Source organism: Rhamphochromis longiceps, linkage group LG6 (genome assembly GCF_057381845.1).
Source record: "Rhamphochromis longiceps isolate RC_006_pf linkage group LG6, R_longiceps_female_GT1.1, whole genome shotgun sequence".
In the NCBI taxonomy this organism is placed as follows: Eukaryota; Metazoa; Chordata; class Actinopteri; order Cichliformes; family Cichlidae; genus Rhamphochromis; species Rhamphochromis longiceps.
The window spans coordinates 46,722,132-46,746,120 of NC_140562.1; the positions used below are offsets into that span (position 1 = coordinate 46,722,132).

General features: G+C 44.6%; 1 protein-coding gene across 2 annotated transcripts in view; it reads right to left on the reverse strand.

Annotated features, from left to right (window-relative positions):
- The window catches only part of LOC146668974 (equilibrative nucleoside transporter 1-like), a 37,382-nt gene that overhangs the window by 12,988 nt on the left and 405 nt on the right, over positions 1-23,989 (reverse strand). For both annotated transcript variants that reach the window (XM_085408317.1, XM_085408316.1), the window contains exons 2-8: positions 19,518-19,658; positions 16,021-16,102; positions 15,593-15,765; positions 15,087-15,226; positions 2,932-3,066; positions 2,727-2,824; positions 2,432-2,510 (exon numbers count right to left, since the gene is read on the reverse strand). In XM_085408317.1, coding sequence (XP_085264443.1) covers positions 2,432-2,510; positions 2,727-2,824; positions 2,932-3,066; positions 15,087-15,226; positions 15,593-15,765; positions 16,021-16,102; positions 19,518-19,543 — 733 coding nt within the window. In that variant the 5' untranslated portion in view covers positions 19,544-19,658. The remainder of the gene's footprint in view (positions 1-2,431; positions 2,511-2,726; positions 2,825-2,931; positions 3,067-15,086; positions 15,227-15,592; positions 15,766-16,020; positions 16,103-19,517; positions 19,659-23,989) is intronic.

The window sequence follows — 23,989 nt, forward strand, 5'->3', positions numbered from 1 at the left end:
AGCAGAAGGCTTCAACTTTGGTGATTTCAGAAACTCACCTCTGCTTTTTGCAGATAACGTGGTTCTGTTTGCTTCATCAGGTGGTGGCCTCTAGCTCGCACTGAAGCAGTTCACAGCTGAATGTGAAGCAACGGGAATGAAAATCAGCACCTCCAAGTGTGAGGCCATGGTGCCTAGTCCAGGTCAGAAAGAAGTTGCTGCCCTCAATGTAGGAGTAAGTATCTTTGAGTTTTGTTCATGAGCGAGATGAAAGGGGAATAGGAGATTGACAGATAGATATGGAGGACTGGACAGATTGTACGATTGGACTGTCTCACCAGGTGGAGGGCCCTTGGCAGACCCAGGACACCCTGGAGAGATTATATCTCTCAGCTGGTCTAGGAACCTCTTGGTGTTCCAAGCTGGAGGAGGTGGCTGGGAGAGGGAGGTCGAGGCTTTTCTGCTTAGACTGCTGTCCCCAGAACCGAGTCATGGAAAAGTGGGAGATAATGGATGGATGGAAGCATGAATGTTCTTATTTCAGTTTATCCCAAAAAGTTAAATCTGTTCATCTGGACATAGTGAGAGTAACATTTCGTCACTCATCCAGGTGACTTCTTCAGTCTCAGCTGACTGCAGATTTTCCTAACCTTATAAACAGTACATTTGTATAATGACTGGAACTAGCAGCTGAATGAACAATGTTCAGTTTCAAGTAAATAACCTGTGTGGAAAATATAAAAAGTAGCAAGGAGAGATACAGTGGGGCAAAAAAGTATTTAGTCAGCCACCGATTGTGCAAGTTCCCCCACCTAAAATGATGACAGAGGTCAGTAATTTGCACCAGAGGTACACTTCAACTGTGAGAGACAGAATGTGAAAAAAAAATCCATGAATCCACATGGTAGGATTTGTAAAGAAGTTATTCGTAAATTAGGGTGGAAAATAAGTATTTGGTCAATAACAAAAATACAACTCAATACTTTGTAACATAACCTTTGTTGGCAATAACAGAGGTCAAACGTTTACTATAGGTCTTTACCAGGTTTGCACACACAGTAGCTGGTATTTTGGCCCATTCCTCCATGCAGATCTTCTCGAGAGCAGTGATGTTTTGGGGCTGTCGCCGAGCAACACGGACTTTCAACTCCCGCCACAGATTTTCTATGGGGTTGAGGTCTGGAGACTGGCTAGGCCACTCCAGGACTTTCAAATGCTTCTTACGGAGCCACTCCTTTGTTGCCCGGGCGGTGTGTTTTGGATCATTGTCATGTTGGAAGACCCAGCCTCGTTTCATCTTCAAAGTTCTCACTGATGGAAGGAGGTTTTGGCTCAAAATCTCACGATACATGGCCCCATTCATTCTGTCCTTAACACGGATCAGTCGTCCTGTCCCCTTGGCAGAAAAACAGCCCCATAGCATGATGTTTCCACCCCCATGCTTCACAGTAGGTATGGTGTTCTTGGGATGCAACTCAGTATTCTTCTTCCTCCAAACACGACGAGTTGAATTTATACCAAAAAGTTCTACTTTGGTTTCATCTGACCACATGACATTCTCCCAATCCTCTGCTGTATCATCCATGTGCTCTCTGGCAAACTTCAGACGGGCCTGGACATGCACTGGCTTCAGCAGCGGAACACGTCTGGCACTGCGGGATTTGATTCCCTGCCGTTGTAGTGTGTTACTGATGGTGACCTTTGTTACTTTGGTCCCAGCTCTCTGCAGGTCATTCACCAGGTCCCCCCGTGTGGTTCTGGGATCTTTGCTCACCGTTCTCATGATCATTTTGACCCCACGGGATGAGATCTTGCGTGGAGCCCCAGATGGAGGGAGATTATCAGCGGTCTTGTATGTCTTCCATTTTCTGATGATTGCTCCCACAGTTGATTTTTTCACACCAAGCTGCTTGCCTATTGTAGATTCACTCTTCCCAGTCTGGTGCAGGTCTACAATACTTTTCCTGGTGTCCTTCGAAAGCTCTTTGGTCTTGGCCATGGCGGAGTTTGGAGTCTGACTGTTTGAGGCTGTGGACAGGTGTCTTTTATACAGATGATGAGTTCAAACAGGTGCCATTCATACAGGTAACGAGTGGGGGACAGAAAAGCTTCTTACAGAAGACGTTACAGGTCTGTGAGAGCCAGAGATTTTCCTTGTTTGAGGTGACCAAATACTTATTTTCCACCCTGATTTACGAATAAATTCTTTACAAATCCTACCATGTGGATTCATGGATTTTTTTTTCACATTCTGTCTCTCACAGTTGAAGTGTACCTCTGGTGCAAATTACTGACCTCTGTCATCATTTTAAGTGGGGGAACTTACACAATCAGTGGCTGACTAAATACTTTTTTGCCCCACTGTATATGTATTAAAGCATAAACTTTTCATGAAGACCTTAAGCCGGTTTGAGGTGATAAGCAAAAGGTTTTTAAAAAATATTTTTTGTACCTCTGTTCATCAGGCTGATCGAATTCTGCTCCAGAGAGATCTGTTTCGTGTTTCTCTCCTGATAAAAGTGGAAAAACTCCTGAAAACACAAACAAAACAAAAGTCTATTAGCACTCACTCATGATGCCTTGAAAGGGGCAAGCTGAGGATGGAACAGAGTCTGTGAGATCTGATTTCTTAAGGATGCACTGAGCTGGCGGCTGTGGGAGGGGCTAGTACTGCAATGATGCATGATGTGTTTGTGTTCCATATTTTGTATCTCAGGTCTTGGAGATGGAATAAAAGGACAACGTACCAGTTTGGGCAGCAGGATGTAGGAGAGAATGGACAAAAAAATAACCACACAGGCTGTGATGAAATACCCAAACGCTGCATCCTGAAGCTCCGAACCGCCTGTACCCGAAAAAGACAGAAAATCAACCTTTTATAATCTCTGTGTACTGACATTCAAGTTCCTGCAAAGTGTCATAAAACTGAATCCAATGAGTTATTGATCAGACTTGCTATGGCGCAGATCATGGCGAAGGCGGCAAAGGTCCCAGCGAGTCCCTGACCACTCATGATGGGAGTTGTGTATGAAGCTGGGAGCAATCCAGCCATCCCGAAAAGGCTCCCCTGTAGCACTGCCCCGAAGGCTGAACAAACAAACAAACAACCAGATTAACAGAATGGCCTGTGGCATGCCCAAAGGCTGAACAGACAGACAGACGAATGAACGAACGAACCAATCCAATCCAATTTTATTTATAAAGCACTTTAAAATATCCAGCACAGGACCAAAATGCTGTACAGAAAGAAAGTTAAAAACAATAGAACAACAGAAAACAGCAAAAATAAATAAATAAAACACATAATACATAAAAATTAAAACAGCCCTATGTTAAAAAACAAAACAAGATAAAACAGCATGGAATCAACTAAAATAAAAATAAAAAATAAAAACCAACATCTCACGTGGTGTCAAAGGTCAGGGTAAAGAGGAGGGTTTCAGGAGTGACTTAAAAACAGGCAGTGAAGAGGCCTGTCTAATCTCTAAAGGAAGCTCGTTCCACAGTTTGGGAGCTGCTACAACAAAAGAGCTTTAGAAGCAAATAAAAGAATTTTAAAATGAATCCTAAAAGAAATGGGCAGCCAGTGAAGTGAAGCTGAAATAGGGGAAATGTGCTCAAACTTTCGAGTGCCAGTTAAAAGACGAGCTGCGGCATTTTGCACCCTCTGTAGATGAGTAATATATGATGCACTGACCCCTATATAAAGTGCATTACAGTAATGCAGCCGAGTGCTAACAAAGGCGTGGATCACTGTCTCAAAGTGCTGCCGTGAAAGACTTGGCTTTATTTTTTTATACACATTAGGCGTCTCAGTGCGGCTACCAAAGACCATCACCTCAGTCTTTTTATCGTTGAATTTTAAAAAGTTAACAGACATCCAAGCCTTAATGTCATCGAGACACTGAAGTAATGGCTGTGTGAGGTAAGTGCCTTTTTTTCTTTAGAGGGACATAGATCTGACAGTCATCAGCATAAAAGTGGAATGCAATGCCGTGCTTTCTCAGTACAGAACCAAGAGGAAGCAGATCTAAAGAAAAGAGGAGGGGGCTAGAACTGAGCCCTGTGGGACACCACACAAAAGAGGGGCGGAGGACGACACATGGTCACAGTTCGCCCCACCAAGTAGGACCTGAACCACTCCAGTGCTGTGCCCCTAATGCCCACCCACTACTCCAAACGAGAGAGTAAAATGGCGTGATCCGCTGTATCAAACACAGCTGTCAAATCCAAAAGCACCAGAACAACACAGTCCCCAGCGCCATTAGCTAAAAATATGTCATTAAAAACTTTGAACAGGGCTGATTCAGTGGTATGAAAGGATTTAAAACCAGATTGGAAAACCTCTAAAACATTTTGCTTTCCCAGTTCATCAATGACCTCACGTTGGTATCGGCTCTAAGGTTTTTTTGTGTGTTTGAGTCCAGTTTAGCTATCGGCCTGTGGCCATTGTAACAGTAAATGCAGTGACCAAACCTGATTCTTATCCTTTGCCTCATAGTGACGACTGTATTGACCAAGTTGGTGCAGCAGAAAATGTGAGAAATTTCGATCTGTTGAAGGGATATTGGCAGGTGCCAATGCTTTCATCACGCCATCTGGTCTTTATTCATATACAGTCATCGGTTTTGGTTTACACAATGCTCCAGCCACATTTCAGCGACTCATGAGTTTGGTTGTTAATGCGCCGAAAGGCTGTGCTGTTTACCTAGATGACGTGGTGGTTGAGCGAGTAGTTGGAGGAAGCATTGGGAATTGGAGACCCTGCAGGCTTAAAACGACCAACAGTTTCCTTTAAAAAGGACAGAGTCACAGGCTCAAACCTGTCAAAGACAGCAGAGCAGGAAGCAGAGACTGAGAGGTCTTTTTTTTTTTGCTGCTTCCGGTGTGATGCCGCCTGTGTTTGGCTCTGCCGCGGCCGGGTGCAGTTTGTCGCGCTCCACTACTTTTATATTATTTTTTTCCACTCTGCTGTTCTCATTTAGTTTTAATGATGTATTGGCTGCCTTGGTGTATGATCATCTGTCTTTGCTATCCATCCAATCCTCTATGATGCCTTACGATGTCTCTTCATCCTCCTTCGGCATTTTCCACCCTCCTCCATCACCATTCGGCGGATCCTCTAGACCACAGAGAAGAAGAGGGAGAAGGGGAGGTATTCAGGTAAAGCTCAGGCTTTACTGGCAGCAGGGTTTGACATCAAAGCCCTCCTCAACAACAAGAAGAGGGCTTTCAGAGGGGGCAATAAAGAGGAGGTGAGGAAGGTCCAGGTGTTACTAAAGGACAAGATCAGAGAGGCTAAGGACAATTACAGGAGGAAGCTGGAGTGGAAACTCCAGCAGAACAGCATGAGAGAGGTGTGGAGGGGCATGAAGACCATCACTGGATTCAGGCCAACCAACAGCAGGGGAGCTGAGGGAGGTGAGAATAGAGCCGACGAGTTGAATCTGTTTTTCAATAGATTCGACACCACAGTGTCTGCTCCCACCCCCACAACCTCACCTGCAGTCAGCCTGGAATCCAGAGCCACACCACTGTGTCAGCCTCTCTTCACATGGCGCTGTTGCCTCCTGTGAGATTCCTGACACCCCTCCCCCACCCATCACCTTCACTCAATACCAGGTTGAGATGCAAATGAGGAGACTTCACTCAGGCAAGTCTGCTGGACCAGACGAGTGAGTCCCCTTGTCCTCAAGACCTGTGCCCCCCAGCTGTGTGGAGTCTTTCATAAACTGTTTATGCTGAGTCTGAGTCTGCAGAGGGTCCCAGTGATGTGGAAGACATCATGCCTCGTCCCTGTACCAAAGACGCCACGTCCCAGTGGCCCCCAGGATTACAGGCCTGTGGCACTGACCTCCCACATCATGAAGACCCTGGAAAGGCTCATCCTGGACCAGCTGCGACCCATAGTAAGACCACATCTGGATCCCCTTCAGTTCGCTTATCAGCCTCGTCTCAGAACTGAGGACGCCATCATCTACCTGCTCAATCGTGTCTACACCCATCTGGACCAGCCGGCGAGCACTGTGAGGGTCATGTTTTTTGACTTTTCTAGTGCTTTAAATACCATCAGGCCGACCCTCCTGGGTGATAAGTTAGCAGCGATGCAGGTGGATGCTTCTCTGGTGTCCTGGATTGTTGATTACTTGACAGGAAGACCACAATATGTACGTCTCCCACAGTGTGTGTCTGACAAGGTGATCAGCAACACAGGGGCACCACAGGGGACTGTCCTCTCCCCCTTCCTCTTCACCCTCTACACCACAGACTTCAGCCACTGCACAGAGACATGCCATCTTCAGAAGTTTTCTGATGACTCTGCGGTGGTTGGATGCATCAGCAGGGATGATGAGACAGAGTACCGGGCTGTGGTCGACTCCTTTGTCACGTGGTGTGAGCAGAATCATCTGCAGCTCAACGTGGCAAAGACCAAGGAACTGATCGTGGACTTCAGGAAGACCAGGAAACACTTGACCCCTGTTTCAATCCAGGGGGTCAGTGTTGACATTGTGGAGGACTATAAATACCTTGGAGTACACATTGACAATAAACTGGACTGGGCTAAAAACACCACAGCACTTTACAGGAAGGGCCAGAGTCGTCTCTATTTTTTGAGGCGACTGAGGTCCTTCAACATCTGCCAGAAAATGCTGAGGATTTTCTATGAGTCTGTTGTGGCCAGTGCGATCCTCTATGCTGTTGCATGCTGGGGGAGCAGGCTGAGGGTCGCAGATGCCAACAGACTTAATAAACTGATCCGTAAGGCCAGCAATGTTGTGGGGATGGAGCTGGACTCCCTCAAGGTGGTGTCGGAGAGGCGGATGCTGTCCAAGATAAAGACAATGTTGGATAACACCTCCCACCCACTCCATGACGTGCTGGTCAGTCACAGGAGCTCGTTCAGTGAGAGACTGAGATTACCCATAATGCACCACTGAACGACACAGGACATCATTCCTGCCTGTGGCTCCCTGTACAACGCATCCACCTAACACACTGTTTACTGCAACAGCTACACCCTTCTTGCACATGTTCTTTTTCAGCTATTTATTAATAAGTGACTTTTATGTATATATATGGTTGTATATATGGTGCTATTCTTAGTTAGTGTCTTGTCTGTCTCTGTTAATGCTTGTTTGTAATGGAGCACTGTAACGAAAAGTAATTTCCCCCAGGGATCAATAAAGTATTGATTCTGATTCTGATTGGCTGTTAAGCGACGCCGAGTGTGCCTTATCTCCTGTGCTCAGAAAAGCTCCATGGAGGGGGACTTGTTTTCCACGTCCCTGTTTGGATACGCCGGCTCTTTGAGACCGGCCTGCCTGAGGAGGGTTTATCCAGACTCTTCTGCCGGCTAGCTTTTTCTTCCCACGGTGAGCAGATTCTACGAGCGTGATGGTTCAAACCCTGAGTTTCTACATCCTTTAACTCGAGCCTCCGCAAATACGGAGGCTTCTACTTCACTGAATATGGCGGTTTTTAACGCTCAATCTCTGTCAAATAAATGATTCTTGTTGAATGATTTTATATCATCTAAAAAACTGGATTTTTTATTCCTGACTGAGACCGGGCAGCGGGATGTAGACCATTCGTCATTTGTTGAACTCTGCCCGGATGGCTGTACTTTTATTACCCAGCCTCGGGTTTCTGGTCGGGGTGGTGGTCTCGCTGTGGCTTTCCAGGAACGTTTCTCCTCCCGCTCCATGAAAATTGGACAATTTCTTTCATTTGAGCTGCAGCTGCTTAAAATTGGAAACAAGGATCCGTTTTACTGTGCTGTGTTGTATCGTCCACCTGGCTCAAATAGGTTATTTTTGTCGGAGCTCAGTGACTTCTTATCTTATCCTCGAATTTAAAGCTGTCTAGGTTGCTCGTAGTTGGGGACTTTAATACACACATTGATGATGACTCTGACCCTTTCACCAGAGATTTTATGAATGTTATGGACTCATTTTGCTCAGCATGTGTCCGGTCCTACGCACAGCAAAGGTCACACACTGGACCTTGTTTTTACTTTGGGTTTAAATATTGATTTTATTTGCTCTGAGGACATTTTTTATTTCTGATCACGATGTTATTGTTTTTAAACTGTCTCTTAATGAGCTTTTGTCCCCTGTTCAATGGAAGGTTAGCTCTCGTACCTTAGATTCCTCCACAGCGGAGAAATTTGCGGATGCTTTTAACCTACAGCTATCTCCTCATAATGATGTTGACTATTCAACCAATCTTTTGAATAATTATAGCCTTTTTATGTTAGATGAAATTTGTCCAGATAAAATGAGTAGAGTTTCTGCTTGCAAATTTCCTCCTTGGCTAAATGACAGTATTAGTTGTCTAAAACGTGAGGGAGGAAAACTCCCTCACCTAAATGTTCATTTCCTGTACCTAAAGGACCTTTTAAGTTCTTTTAATAATGCTATCAGAGATGCAAGGGCTGCCTATTTCTCACACTTGGTTGCAAAGAGCAGAGGTAATCCTTAGGTGCTATTTAACACCATTAGTGGCATTCTCCAAAAGTTGATTCTGTTCATCTGATGACATGATGTTTCATCATCATCCAGGTGACGTCTTCAGTCTCAGCTGACTGCAGGTTTCAATCTTATAAACAGGACATTTGCATAATGACTGAAACCAGCCCACTGAAGGAACGATGGGCTGGGAGGTCAGTTCCTTAATCTTAATTATGCAATTATCCCAGCCCATTGTTCCTTCAGGAAACGCTACGTCCAGATGAACAGAATCAACTTTTGGGGATTTACTTACCTGGATGATTGAGCATGCATCAAGACATTAGTGGCATTGTTACTCCTGCTCTTTCCGCAGCCCCTATTTCATCTAATGAGGACTGTGACAGTTTTCTTTCTTTTCTTCTTGCAAAGATTAATAACATAAGAATGAATTTTTCTCATTCAGCACCTGTTAATGCTATCTACCGCCTGACTACCGAGGACAGTGACGTCATCAGCGAGAGACCGGTGACCAGCATCGCGGAGCATGACGTCCGAGCAGCACTGAGGAGAGTGAACACAAGGAAAGCGGCGGGGCCAGACGGCATCACCGGCCGTCTGCTGCGCTGCTGTGCTGACCAGCTAGCAGGTGTGTTCACTTACATCTTCAACGAGTCCCTGGCGAAGTCTGTGGTCCCCACATGCTTCAAAAGATCCATCATCATCCCTGTGCCCAAGAACAGCAAACCCTCATCCCTGAACGATTACTGGCCAGTTGCACTGACCTCGGTAGTAATGAAGGTGTTTGAGAGGCTGCTGAAGAACATCATCTCCTCCTCCATCCCAGACACCACAGATCCGCTGCAGTTCGCCTACAGATCCAACAGATCCACAGAGGATGCCATCGCCCACGTCCTACACACCACCCTCAGCCACGTGGACAAGAAACAGGGTAACTATGTGCGAATGCTGTTTGTTGATTACAGTTCAGCGTTTAACACAATAGTGCCCTGCAGACTGTTCACAAAGCTGAGGGATCTGGGACTTAACAGCCGTCTGTGTGCATGGGTGTTGGACTTCCTCACTGGCAGAACTCAGGTGGTGAGGGTGGGCAGGTGCTTCTCCAACAGCATCACCATCAACACAGGAGCACCTCAGGGATGTGTCCTCTCGCCACTGCTCTACTCCCTCTACACTTCAGACTGTGTGGCCACCCATGGCTCCAACACCATTGTGAAGTTTGCTGACGACACAGTGGTGTTGGGTGCCATCTCCAACAACGATGAGGCGGCCTACATGGATGAAGTGAAGAATCTGGCATCGTGGTGCCAGGACAACCACCTCCAGCTGAACGTCAGCAAGACCAAGGAGCTGGTGGTGGACTTCAGAAGGGGTCAGCACAGAGACTACAAGCCCATTATCATCAATGGAGCTCCAGTGGAGAGGGTGCAGTCCTTCAAGTATCTTGGTGTCCACATCTCCTCAGACCTGACATGGGCTGCCCAAATTCAGGTCCAGACCAAAAAGGCTAGGCAGCGCCTGTATCACCTACGACAACTGAGGAAGTTCAGGGTCTCTCCAAAGATCCTCAGGATTTTCTATACAGGCGCTGTGGAGAGCATCCTCACACAGAACATGACATCGTGGTTTGGGAGCAGCTGTGTGAAGGACCAAAAAGCTCTCCAGAGAGTGATCCGTACAGCAGAACGCTGCTGCAGGATTGCTCTCCCCCCGCTTCAGGACACCTACACCAGGAGATGCCGGACTAGAGCAGATACTGAAGGACCCGTCCCATCCTGGCAACAAACTGTTCCAACTTCTGCAATCTGGTAGAAGGTTCCGCATCTTCCGGGCAAGGACAGAGAGACTCAAGAGGAGCTTCTATCCCCAAGCCATCCGTGCCCTAAACACACACACCCGCCCTCTCACATCATCTATAATTGACTGAGACAGGACTCTTCCAGACACTAAACCAAGGCACAATGTACATTTCAATTCCTTTAATTTTAAATATGTTTATATTGTCTATCCTGTAAAATAGTCAGATATCTATTCATATTAATGTACAGAATTCACCTGCTTGCTGCTACTACTGCACATTCACCCAGTGTATATACTATATATATATATATATATATATATATATATATATATATATAGAACAAGATCCGGGCCATCAACACGTACGCCCTGCCCGTGATCAGGTACCCTGCTGGGGTAATAGGCTGGCCAAAGGAGGAGATAGAAGCCACTGACATAAAGACAAGAAAGCTCCTTACCATGCATGGAGGGTTTCACCCCAAATCCAGCACCCTGAGGCTGTACGCTAAGCGGAAGGAAGGGGGCCGGGGACTGGTGAGTGTCAGCACCACAGTCCAGGATGAGACAACGAACATCCAAGAATACATTAGGAAGATGGCCCCAACTGACCGAGTGCTCAGTGAATACCTCAGGCAGCAGAAACCCAAGAAAGAGGAGGGAGACGAGGAACCATCATGGAAGGACAGGCCCCTGCACGGTATGTACCACCGGCAGATAGAGGAGGTGGCTGATATCCAGAAATCCTACCAGTGGCTGGACAAAGCTGGACTGAAAGACAGCACAGAGGCACTAATCATGGCAGCACAAGAACAAGCTCTGAGCACAAGATCCATAGAGGCTGGGGTCTATCACACCAGGCAAGACCCCAGGTGCAGGCTGTGTAAAGATGCCCCAGAGACAATCCAGCACATAACAGCAGGGTGCAAGATGCTAGCAGGCAAGGCATACATGGAACGCCATAACCAAGTGGCCGGCATAGTGTACAGGAACATCTGTGCCGAGTATAACCTGGAAGTCCCAAGGTCAAAATGGGAGATGCCCCCAAGGGTGGTGGAGAATGACCGAGCTAAGATCCTGTGGGACTTCCAGATACAGACGGACAAAATGGTGGTGGCTAACCAACCGGACATAGTGGTGGTAGACAAACAGAAGAAGATGGCCGTAGTGATCGATGTAGCGGTTCCGAATGACAGCAATATCAGGAAGAAGGAACACGAGAAGCTGGAGAAATACCAAGGGCTCAGAGAAGAGCTCGAGAGGATGTGGAGGGTGAAGGTAACGGTGGTCCCCGTGGTAATCGGAGCACTAGGTGCGGTGACTCCCAAGCTAGGCGAGTGGCTCCAGCAGATCCCAGGAACAACATCGGAGATCTCTGTCCAGAAGAGCGCACTCCTGGGAACAGCTAAGATACTGCGCAGGACCCTCAAGCTCCCAGGCCTCTGGTAGAGGACCCGAGCTTGAAGGATAAACCGCCCGCAGGGGCGTGCTGGGTGTTTTTATATATATATATATATATATATATATATATATATATATATATATATATATATATATATATATATATATATAATGTTCTTCCTCTACACCCCCCCCCCCAATTTCTTTGCACATGTCGAGGAGCGTGTCAGGTTACATTTCACTGTGTGTTATACTTATAACTATGCATGTGACAAATAATAAAGAACCTTGAAGACCTTGAACCTTATGTCTATCTCCACCTCATCACGCCCTGTCATTTAGGATACTTTCTCTCCTGTTTCACTACCTGAGCTGGTAAAACTAGTGAATTCAGCGAAAGCATCCTCTTGTCCACTTGACATTTTACCTGCATCATTATTCAAAAATGTCTTCCTGTCATGGAGCCGGGCCATGTGGGCCCGGTATTCTCAGTTTTTGTATGTTTTGTATTTCATCCCCTAGTCATGCCTTGGTTCCTAGGTTCTTCTGTTAAGATGTTCCTTATTTGGTTACCTCCTGTGTGCCCCTGTGTAACTGTGAGCCCTCGTGTTTTATTCCATGTCTTCCTCAGCCCGTTATGTCTGTGTTTTCCCCGTGCTCTCTCTCCTCCTGTTTGACTCTGCCTGTCTCCCGTCAGTGTTATGTTCACCCCGCCCTGTCTCGTTATGGTTATCTGTGTCAGCTGTGTTCCCCGTGTGTTCCCCGTGTGTTCCCACTTTCCTCGTTAACCCTCTGTGTATTTCTGTCTGCGTCTCCCTCTGTTCGGCGTCGCGTTCTCCCTCATGTTGTGTGGATCTTCCTGTGTCTACCTGCGAGTGTTAGTTTACTTTTCCCCAGTTTAGTTTTGTATTTCCTGTGTTCTGCCGTACCAGCATTAAAGCTGTGTTTCTCGAGTTCATCCCCGTGTCTGTGAGTTTTGCATTTGGGTCCTCCTCCTGCTTGCCACACAGCGATCCATGACACTTCCTGGTTATTGGTCCATCTGTGCTCACTCTAATCAAGTCTTCACTGGCGTCTAGTATAGTTCCGGTTTATTTTAAAAATGCTGCTATTCTCCCACTTTTTGAAAAAACTCAGCTAGACCCCTCTCTTTGGAGGAGCTACAGACCTATCTCTAAATTACCGTTAATTGCTAAGCTTTCAGAAAAGGTTGTGGCTAAGCATCTTATAGCAGCTCTGGACAAACATAACATTTGCGATAAGTTTCTGTCACGGTTCTGGGTCCGTCGGACCCAGTAGTTTGAGTTTTATTATGTTTTGGTTTTAGTTTGCATCAGGGATTGTTTTCTTGTTCTCTTGTAGTGTTGATTATGATGATGTTTATTATTTGAGTTTCATGTTTCTGTGGTGTTTAGGATTTGTTCTTCAGTTGTGTCTGCTTAGTATTTGTCTAGCTCCATGTGCCATTTTCTGTCTGTCTCTCTATGTCGAGTTTGTGTCTTAGTGTGATGGTTGCTTGTTCCTGTTTTATTGTGATGGTCTGCGTCTCATGTGAGTGTGTTCAGTTTTACCTTTGTCTCGTCTTGTTGATTATTCCCAGCTGTGTCCACCACCTGTGTGTAATTCCCCTGTGATTCTCTGTGTATTTAAGTCATGTCTGCCGTCATTGTAGTTGCTGGTCCGTCTGTGTATTCCACCCTGCTTCATCTGCGTTTCTACCATGTCTCACCCGTGTGTTCTCCCTGCTGTCCGCCGTTAGTCTCTTCTGGTCGTTCTCGTTAAGGTTTGTGCTCTGTAGTTTAGTTGATCCCAGTATAGTTTAGTTCTAGCTCCATTTGCCATTTGTATTTACTTTCATGTTCAATAAACCACCTTTACACCTTCACGACTGCCTGCATTTGGATCCTCCTTCATTTCCTCCACACGGCTCACCTCACTCGCCGTGACAGTTTCAGTCTGGCTTTTGTAGAGCTCACTCCATGGAAACAGCCCTTTTTCAAATTCAAATTCAAATTTTATTTGTCACGTATACAGTCATACACAGTACGATATGCAGTGAAATGCTTACACAACTGCTCGTGACCTAAAGAAAAAAAGGCTATGAACAAGATAAGAAATAAATATGAAAATTAAAAAGGGTAAATTTAACTAGGAAGGAATAAAATAAAATAAAATATAAAAGTTAAAGTTAAAAATGAAATAACTGTACAACACAAATTTGAATGAAGGGTAAATTTAACTGGGAAAGAATAAGATAAAATATATAAATTAAAGTTGAAAATAAAATAACTGTACAACAAAATACACAATCTCGCCCTGAACTGGAGATACATGCATTTATTTCCTCACGCTTGGACTATTGTAACTCTTTGTTTATGTGTCTAAGCAAAGGTTCTCTGGATCGTCTGCAGGTTGTGCAAAACGCTGCAGCGAGGCTGTTGACAAAATCCTCCAAGTATTCTCATGTGACACCGTTGCTATTTCAGCTATACTGGCTTCCTGTGGAATTTAGAGTACATTTTAAGATCCTGGTCTTGACATTTAGAGCCTTGCATGGACTGGCACCAGCCTACATCTCCGATCTGCTACAGCCCGATGTCCCCAGCAGGTCCCGGAGGTCATCTGATCAGGGCTTACTTGCTATAAAACAGACTAAGATGAGAACTAAGGGTGACAGAGCTTTTGCCTCTGTGGCCCCGAGACTGTGGACTCTCTCCCTCATACATTAAGAACTGTGGACTCAATAGTTGTTTTTAAAAAACAACTCAAAACTCACCTTTTTAAAACTGTTTTTGGTTAAATTTCTGCCTGTTTCATATTGTCTGTTTTACCTTTTATAATTTATTATCTTATGTGCAGCACTTTGTGATTCTGTGTAGAAAGGTGCTATATAAATAAAATGTTATTTCTTATTATTTATTTATGAGCACAAGGAGAGATCTGGGCCCTTGTGGACGAGACCTCAATAAAAAAGTGTAAAAAAATTTCACAGCCTTCGGGCGAGGGCTCGATACAGTCAGTATGTGGTGCACTAAGAACAGAGTTAATAGTTTTAAATAAAAAGTGTTTTCTTTTGGCATCTTTTACAGTTTTTTTTATATTGATGCCAACAGTTCTTTGGCATCTGGAACATCACTTGTAGTTTGTCCTTTTTCCACTCAGCTCGACAGCAGTCGCGTCTGACAGCTCGGATTTAGTTTTAGGTAGTCTGGTTTTTAAATGAGCCACAGTGACCAAAGCAGTCCGACAGGTGGAATAAAACCATGAGCTCAGTTCCTCAGTCTGGCTGCATAAAAAATCCGGGATCTTACAGACCTGGTTAAAAACTGATCTGTAAGATCCCAGAACGAATGAACGAACAGATTAACAGACTGCCCTGTAGTATGGCCCAAAGGCTGAACATACGGACAAACAAACAAAACAAAGAAAAAAAAGACTCACAGTTGATGATGACGATCTTCACCATGGTACTGAGGAAGAAGTGGAAGGGCTCTAGAGGAACTTTCACAAGGACAGCGGTGATGATGAAAACAAGCATGATGACAAAGAGACTGCCCATGACACGCAGACGCTGCGAGATTCTGACAGGAGAAGGAAAAGAGGAAGCTCAAGGACAGGCTTGGAGCTCAAGGTGAGCAGATGCTCTTTAAAGGGATATTGTGCGGTTTTGGCTCAGGCGATAGAGCGGGTCATTTACCAGTCGAATGACCCGATTAGTTATTTGGACCCTGGCTGCTGCAGTCTGCATGCTGAAGTGGCCATAACCCTGATGCATCCATCAGTGTGTGTGTGTGAATTTTAGAAGAGACAATAAAGTATAGAAAATACTGTTTACAGCTCGTATGAATGTGTGTGTAATTGAGTGACTGAGGTTTGTAGTAAAAATATAAGTACTAACACATTCACTAATACATTCGCTGATGTCAGCAGTGTGGCGCTTTACTCACAGTGAGAGCAGGAAGGAGTTGAGACACGTGCAGATGAGCAGTGGTAACATTGCACAGAGCGTCATGACGTTGTTGAATATGGCCTCGAGGACAGTGCGATCATCACTGGATACCTCTGTCTGATTGGCTGAAGAAATTACCACTGAGGTGTCCTTCAGACGGCTGGTGAAGTACTGACAGACAGGCAGACAGAGCATAAAGCTGCAGTGACACTAACTCCACAAATACCTTTAATGACTCAGTTTACCTGCAGCTGGTCATGAAATACCTGCAAAACACCTCTGATAAACACAGTTACTCACTTCATCACAGCTGTTGTTTGTCTACAAACAAACTACTGTTTCAAATATAATGCAATATCTTTCAAAATAAAAATTTATTTTGAGGACAAAATAGTATGTAAGTGAAAACAGGAAGCAATGTCACACCTTGGTAGCAGTCATGAAAAAGTTCCACGGCAGCAACGTTCCCAAACCAAGCATGAAGAAAATCAGCCATACTCCAAAATACCTGCAGAGATTTTTAAAATAAAATGTTATTCTGATGCTTTCACTGTGAAAGAGTCGCAGAATAATGAGAAGTGGTAAAGGATTAAAACCAGGTATAAATATTTAACTAAACTCATCAGATCTGTTTCTGTAAGGTTTTCTGCAGGTGGATCAGCTAAGTGTCAGCTAATACTCAGGTGTGTCTGTTTTAACCCTTATCTTACATCATTTATTTACAGTCTCTGTACAATGGTAGCGCAAAGGGCCTAGCATTGGATTTGGTTGTAGCTCAGGAGGTAGAGCAGGTCATCTACTAATTATAAGGTTGTTGGTTGCTAGCTGCTCCAGTCTGCAGTCTGTATGTGTCTTGGCCAAGACACTGATACACTCATTGGCATGTGCATGTTAGACAGAAAGCATGTAGGTCTAGAAAGAGGTGCTTGTATGAATGAGGTATGTTGTATAAAGTGCTTGAGTAAAACCGGTCCATTCACAAACAGCTGCTGTCTGAACAGACAGAAAAATCAGTCCTGCCTTCGTTGTGCTTGTCACGTTTCAAATCTCAAATCTTTTGGGCTACAGAGCGAAAATTCAAATGCTTCCTGAAACTTAGTTTGCTGCACTGTGATGGGTTTATAGTAAAGAACAGTGTGTGACTGCTGCACAGTGGCTTTGGGTTCATGGTCACAGTTAGCTTACATCAAGTGGAGCAGAGACTCGTTCACTGAACTCCACCTTCATACCAACACCTGAGAGGAACGCCCTCCAAAGAGTAACCTTTGTTTTCTTACTCAGCTAAATACATATTCACTCTTACTTCAGTAAAGAATCAGAGTATCAGAGTAAAGTTGAATCAGTACTTCAGCTATTACTTGGAGTATTTTTCAACAGTAGTATGTGTACGTCTTAAGTAAGGGATGTCTGTTCTTTTGCCACCTCTGGTGGGAGCTTTTGGAGTCTGGCATAGAATAGAATAGAATAGAATAGCCTTCATTGTCATTGTACAGAGTACAACGAAATTGGAGTGCAAGTTTCAATAATAAATATAAATGTAAAATATAAAAAGTACAAAAAAACAATCGTAAGTACTCAAACAATAGAATGAACAATATATACAGGATAGCAGCATAATATAATGACAGTATGGTATAGCTAAGCAGGTTCAATTGTTTTTGTGCTTATTTACTACGGTGATAGCTCTGGGAAAGAAGCTATCCCTGAATCTGTTTGTCCTGGTTTTATGTGACCTGTACCGTCGGCCTGACGGTAATAGTTCAAACAGTTGGTTGCTGGGGTGAGAGTGGTCCTTGATGATATTGCCAGCTCTGCTGAGGTACCGAGAGTTTGCAGTGACCTCCAGGCTGGGCAGAGAGCAGCCAGTGATCTTCTGGGCTGTGTTGATGACCCTCTGCAGTACTTTCCTGTCCACAGCTGAGCACCCTGCATACCATGTTGTTATGCCGTACGTTAGGATGCTCTCTATGGTGGCTCTGTAAAATGTCACCAGCAGCCTCTCCTCCAGGTTGTTCCTCCTGAGCACTCTCAGAAAGTGGAGACGCTGCTGGGCCTTTTTAACCACCGCTGTAGTATTTGCAGTCCAGGAGAGGTCATCAGATATCTGCACGCCCAGAAACCTCATGGAGTGTACCCTCTCCACACAGCTCCCGTGAATGTAAAGTGGGGCCGGGTCTGCTCTGCCCTTCCTGAAGTCCAAGATAAGTTCTTTAGTTTTCGTGGTGTTCAGCTGGAGGTTGTTAACTGAACACCACTCAGTCAGTCTGTTGACCTCATCTCTGTAGTCCGACTCATCCCCCCTTGAGATGAGTCCAACCACTGTGGTGTCATCCGCGAACTTTATGATGGTGTTTGAGAGATGGGTAGGGGAGCAGTCGGATGTGTAGAGCGTAAACAGGAGGGGACTCAAAACACATCCTTGTGGAGACCCGGTGCTGAGTGTGATGGTGCTGGACCGGTGGGGGCCGAGTCTGACAGACTGTGGTCTATTTGTCAGGAAGTCCTTGATCCAGAGGCAGATGGGGTGGAGAGTCCCAGGTGAGACAGTTTCTGGACCAGGATCTCTGGGATGATATGATTGAATGCTGAGCTGAAGTCCAGAAAGAGCATTCTCACATAGCTTCCTCGGTGCTCCAGGTGACTCAGCGCAGTGTGGAGCGCTATGGTGATAGCGTCCTCGGTGGATCGATTTGTCCTGTAGGCAAATTGGTGGGGGTCCAGAGTGGGAGGCAGACCGGCCCTGATGTGCTGACAGACCAGTCTCTCAAAGCACTTCATCACTACAGACGTAAGTGCAACAGGCCTGTAGTCATTTGGGCTGACCACAGCTGTCTTCTTGGCGATGGGGATGATGGTGGAGGTTTTGAGGCAGGGCGGGATGGTGTTTGATGACAAGGAAAGGTTGAAGATTTTAGTGAAGACTCCGGTCAGTTCGTCAGCACATGCTCTGAGAACCTTTCCATGTGTTCCATCAGGACCTGCCGCCTTCCTGGGATTCACTGACCTTAGAACACAAGAGAGCTAAGAGCCGCTGCACCCGTGCGCGCCGCCATCTTGAAGATTCATTGCCAGTATGCCAGTATGAGCGATTTTGCCCATTTTAGTCTATCTTGTCTGTCCTTGTCTTTAGGGGATGCTGGCCTTGACCGAGTTTCTTTGGCCTTTCCTGGTGTTTTCTGCTAGCACAACCACTCCCTGCAGGAAGGTACTCTTTGAAGTTGCCAAAGCTTCGATGGGTGCCCTTTCTGTTTTCTGTACAGCTGACAGTGAGGATATCCTAACACGTGAGGACCTTTTCACGTGTTAGGATATCTGCTAAATCCTCACCCATGCTGGTGAACCCCTCCCACTCTCTGCATGATGCAGTGTCAGGATGTTCCTTGATCCCAGCTGCCATCTTTACAATGCAGTCTTTTATAGTAATACATTCACACATGTTCCAAACATCCGTCTGTGTGCAACATCCATATTCATATACACTGCTAAATATGTTACTTGTGTGCGCGCGTGTGTGTAGGGTGTGTTATTGATAATCAGTTTATCTCTGTGCTGCAGTCACTGCTTATCGTCACCCTGCAGCCACTTTTCACTCAGTTCACAAACGTCAACAAACCACTTGAAACTTTATGAAAATGTTTAAAGATCAGAAACTAAAAACTAACCCGAACTGACCTGAACTAACAGCAGCTTTATCACATTAAAATCCGTCCCTGTTGATTTATTTGATTACAAGTTTTGGTTTTCTGATACAACAAAACTTTAACATCTGATCATCTGTCACATTTGTTATATTGATTATATATAATAACTCGTCATCAGCAGTGATGTCTACTTCTAAGAACTTCTGAACATAGTCACTGCTGATTGTTTTGTCTTTTTTATGCATGAATGTGAAAATATTCTCACTTCTTTGTTTTACTCACTTGTCTTTCGGTGAGTTGGCAGCCATTTTTCTCTTAGGAATCAGTCAAGTGAACAAATAAACTCATCAGCTGATGGAGCGATGACTTGAAGGTCTAAGGTGCACCCCGTCGGACGGTCTGGAGGAGGAGCAGGAGGTGGAGCTGTGTGTGACACAGATAAGAGTTCCAGAGTTAGGGTTAAAGAGTATCTGTTAGCTTTACTAAATAGTTTGTTTGAAACATCCCTTTAAATTCCTGAAGCTGTGATGTTGCTGACCCAGAGCCTTTCAAAAGAAAAGAAATTAATCCAAGACTTTCAAACACAGTTTGGTACAAACTGAGAGAATCATCGTGATGCAAAGCAGCAAACTGAATACTGATTGGTTGAAACACTATCAGGAGTCTGAAAACAGATGCACTGTGAACATGTCTTGCTCACGTTCGTGTTATTTCTCACAGCTCGTTTGGTGTCTTTGAATATGTTGAGTCATTAGGGCATTGTTGTTCCTGCTTTGGTTTCGTTGCCTTGTGTTTCGGTGTTTTACTCTTTATTGTTTCTTTATTTGACCTTTGGTGGTATTTCTGTCATCTTCTATGTGTGTATTATCTTTCGGTCACTTCCTATTTTACTTTGAAAGTTAGTCTTTTTTGTGTCCTGTGTTAGTTTTGCTCCCATCTTTTATCGCTCTGATTCTTCTCACCTATTCTCAAACCACCTTCTGCGTCTTACAGCTTTGGTTGGATTTGTGTATTTTTTTTGGTGTAATATCCAGCCCTTGCTGATTGTGACCTACACTCGTTTTCACACCTTGGCTCGTGTGATTAGGTAGAGGATCAATAGGGGGTCCACGACCCTCTTATGGGGACACTCCCATAACACTTAAATACCTGGGACTCTCCACCAGTTGCTCTTAGAACTGAAGAAGCTTCTCGGATGTGAAACGTCTTCAAGGAAATGTAAAGATAAGATAAGATAAGATAAGATAGCCTTTATTAGTCCCACACGTGGGAAATTTGTTTTGCCACAGCAGGAAGTGGACAGTGCAAAAGTTATGAGGCAAAAATTAGAATACAATAAGAATAAATACAGTACACAACTGTACAGAATAGAATAAAATAAAATACTATATACAGTAGAATAAAATAAAATAAATATACAATAAGATAAAAATAGAATACAAATACAAATACTATATACAACTGAGTAAAAATACAACGATGACAGAAAGGATTATTGCACTTAGTGTTATTGCACATGTATGGATGTGTGTGCTTGATCAGTTAAAGTCTTTATTATGGAGTCTGACAGCAGTGGGGAGGAAAGACCTGCGAAATCTCTCCGTCCCACACCGTGGGTGCCGCAGTCTCCCACTGAAGGAGCTGCTCAGTGCTGTCACAGTCTGCTGCATGGGGTGGGAGATGTTGTCCATCAGGGATGACAGCTTAGCCGCCGTTCTCCTGTCACTCACCACCTCCACTGGGTCCAGAGGGCATCCTAGAACAGAGCTGGCCCTTCGGATCACCCTGTTCAGTCTCTTCCTGTCCCCAGCAGAGATGCTGCCGCCCCAGCAGACCACGCCATAAAAGATAGCAGTCTGGATGCTTTTCTTTCCGAGCTCCTTAGACTACGACGTACGATGTTGTGGATGAGTTTGGTTCTTGGTGTGATCAGTTATTCTTAAAGATCAACACCTTTGAAACTAAGGACATGGTTATTGACTTCAGGAAGCCATCCCCCATCCTGCACTGAGACTGCTGCCATTGAACTGGTGGATAGTTGTAAGAATTTGGGGGTTGTCCTTGATAAGGCTCTGTTCTTTGAGTCACATTTTGATTCCACAGTGAAAAAAAGTCCAACAAAGCTGTACTTTTTAAGGAGTGTTGAACATTTCATGTGAAATGATGACCCTTTTTTATAAAGTTTTGTTGAATCAGTTTTAATGTTTTGTATCATTGCTTGTAGGGCTGTTCGATATAACGATATATATCGGATGACGATATAAAAACGTCTATCGTTTCATTTTACGCTATCGTTTGTTTTGTGGTGTCGCAAAATAGAGTGTTTACAACAATATTTTTTCATGTTCTGATGTCACTATAGTTATTATTCATTTCTTAAAGTTCTCTTTCTCTTATATTTAATATAACCACCACGGACGGACAAGCGCCTGTTTTTATGCGTTGTTGTTAGCAACAATGATGATAAGACCATCGCGTGTCCGCTTGTTTATGTTCCACATAAACCTTTCACAATAAAGCTCAAGATCCCATTGAGACTTTTCAAAATAAACTGAATGAGAAGCAAAAAAAGTAAAATAAACCGTAGACTCAAACGTTAGAACAGGCTAAATACTCAGAAAGAAAACGGCGCCGTTACAACTTATGTCTAAAAATGCATCGTTTCATGCATCGGTTAAAACACTCGACTCCAGCTACACGACGCCCAGCTGGAAACACTTCACGCAAGTTGAGCTGCCCGAGATTCACAGACTTTACAGAAAAAGTTACATTTGTGTGATTTATATCGTTATCGGGACGATAGACGTCTTATATCGGGATATGAGATTTTGGTCATATCGCACAGCCCTAATTGCTTGGTTACGGTAATTTGTCTTTAACCAATGAGACCAGACTTGCTAACCTGGTTAAAGTTGCTGGTCAGATTTCATGGAGGTCTCAGGTCCAGCTGATGGACTTTTATAACAGGTAGGTGCTGAGGAGGTCATGTTATGTTATTCTAAGGAGCTTGGAAAGAAAAGTGTCTGAGCTTCTTTAGCTTGAAGCTTGAAGACGTGGACATAGATGCTTCTTTCACTCCTCTCCACCATGTGAACATTGGCGTCCTCTCTGTGCGGTCACTGTCCACTTTTTTTTCTTCCTGATCCTGATAGTTAGGGCTGGATCAGGTGACCCTGAATCCTCCCTTGCTTATGCTACAATAAGTGTAGGCTGCTGGGGGATTCCCATGATGTATTGGCTGTTTCCTCTTCATTCACTATGTGTTAATAGACCTCTCTGCATTCAATAGTTAGTTATTATTAATCTTAGAAATATGGTATCTAAGCAGATTCTTACTCTGGATGGCATTACCTTGGCCTCCAGTAATGCTGTGAGGAACTTTGGAGTCATTTTTGACCAGGACATGTCCTTCAACGCACATATTAAACAAATATGTAAGACTGCGTTCTTCCATTTGTGCAACATCTCTAAAGTTAGAGATATCCTGTCTGAGAGTGACGCTGAAAAACTAGTTCATGCATTTATTACTTCCAGGCTGGACGACTGTAATTCATTATTATCAGGAAGTCCTAAAAACTCCCTGAAAAGCCTTCAGTTAATCCAAAATGCTGCAGCAAGAGTCCTGACAGGGACTAGAAAGAGAGAGCTGTCTCGGTCGTTGTGTCCTTGGGCAAGACACTTCACCCGTTGCCTGCTGGTGGTGGTCAGAGGGCCCGGTGGCGCCAGTGTCTTGCCTCTGTCAGTGCGCCCCAGGGTGGCTACAATGTAGCTTGCCATCACCAGTGTGTTAATGTGTGTGCATGGGTGGATGACTGGATAAGTAAAGCGCTATACAAATACAGGCCATTCTCCTGTTTTGGCTTCTCTTCATTGGCTCCCTGTTCAGAAATCCAGATTTCAAAATCCTGCTCCTCACATACAAGGTCTTAAATAATCAGGCCCCATCTTATCTTAATGACCTTGTAGTACCATATCACCCTATTAGAGCACTTCGCTCTCGCTCTGCAGGCCTACTTGTTGTTCCTAGAGTATTTAAAAGTAGAATGGGAGGCAGAGCCTTCAGTTTTCAGGCCCCTCTTCTGTGGAACCAGCTTCCAGTTTGGATTCAGGAGACAGACACTATCTCTACTGTCAAGATTCAAACGTTCCTTTTTGCTAAAGCATATAGTTAGGGCTGGACCAGGGGACCCTGAATCCTCCCTTAGTTATGCTGCAGTAGGTGTAGGCTGCTGGGGGATGTAATCGATTACAACCTGACTCGCTGCAGCTGCTTTTTAAGTCACTTTAAATTCATTTAGAGCGTTAAAGTCATCTCAGCCTCAACCTCACTCTGAGCTGATAATCAGTCACTGATGGAATTGCTGTCAGTTCAATTCAACTCAGCCCACCGAACAGGCTAAATTCACAGAGCATGCTACCATGGTAACCATCCCAGAGTTGACGTCAACTCTGTTTGCAGAGGATAAAAAGATCACTTTTATCTCAGGATTCACAAAGTCAGAGTTTTAGCTGAACTTGTCAGTAAAAACATGGTGACGCCAAAACAAAAATATCAGTAGAAACATGAGGCAGAATAATAAGGAAATCCCAACAGAGATCCAGGACGTTGGTGCTTTAAACAGCAGAAAAGAAGACAAACTCAGATATAAATGCAGGCTGTGCTGCATCACAGGTTTTCTGCTCCTTCCATAAAAGTGAGATTTCTCCCGCTGTGGACTGGAGCCCTGCCAGCTACACCTCACTACTGGAAGACC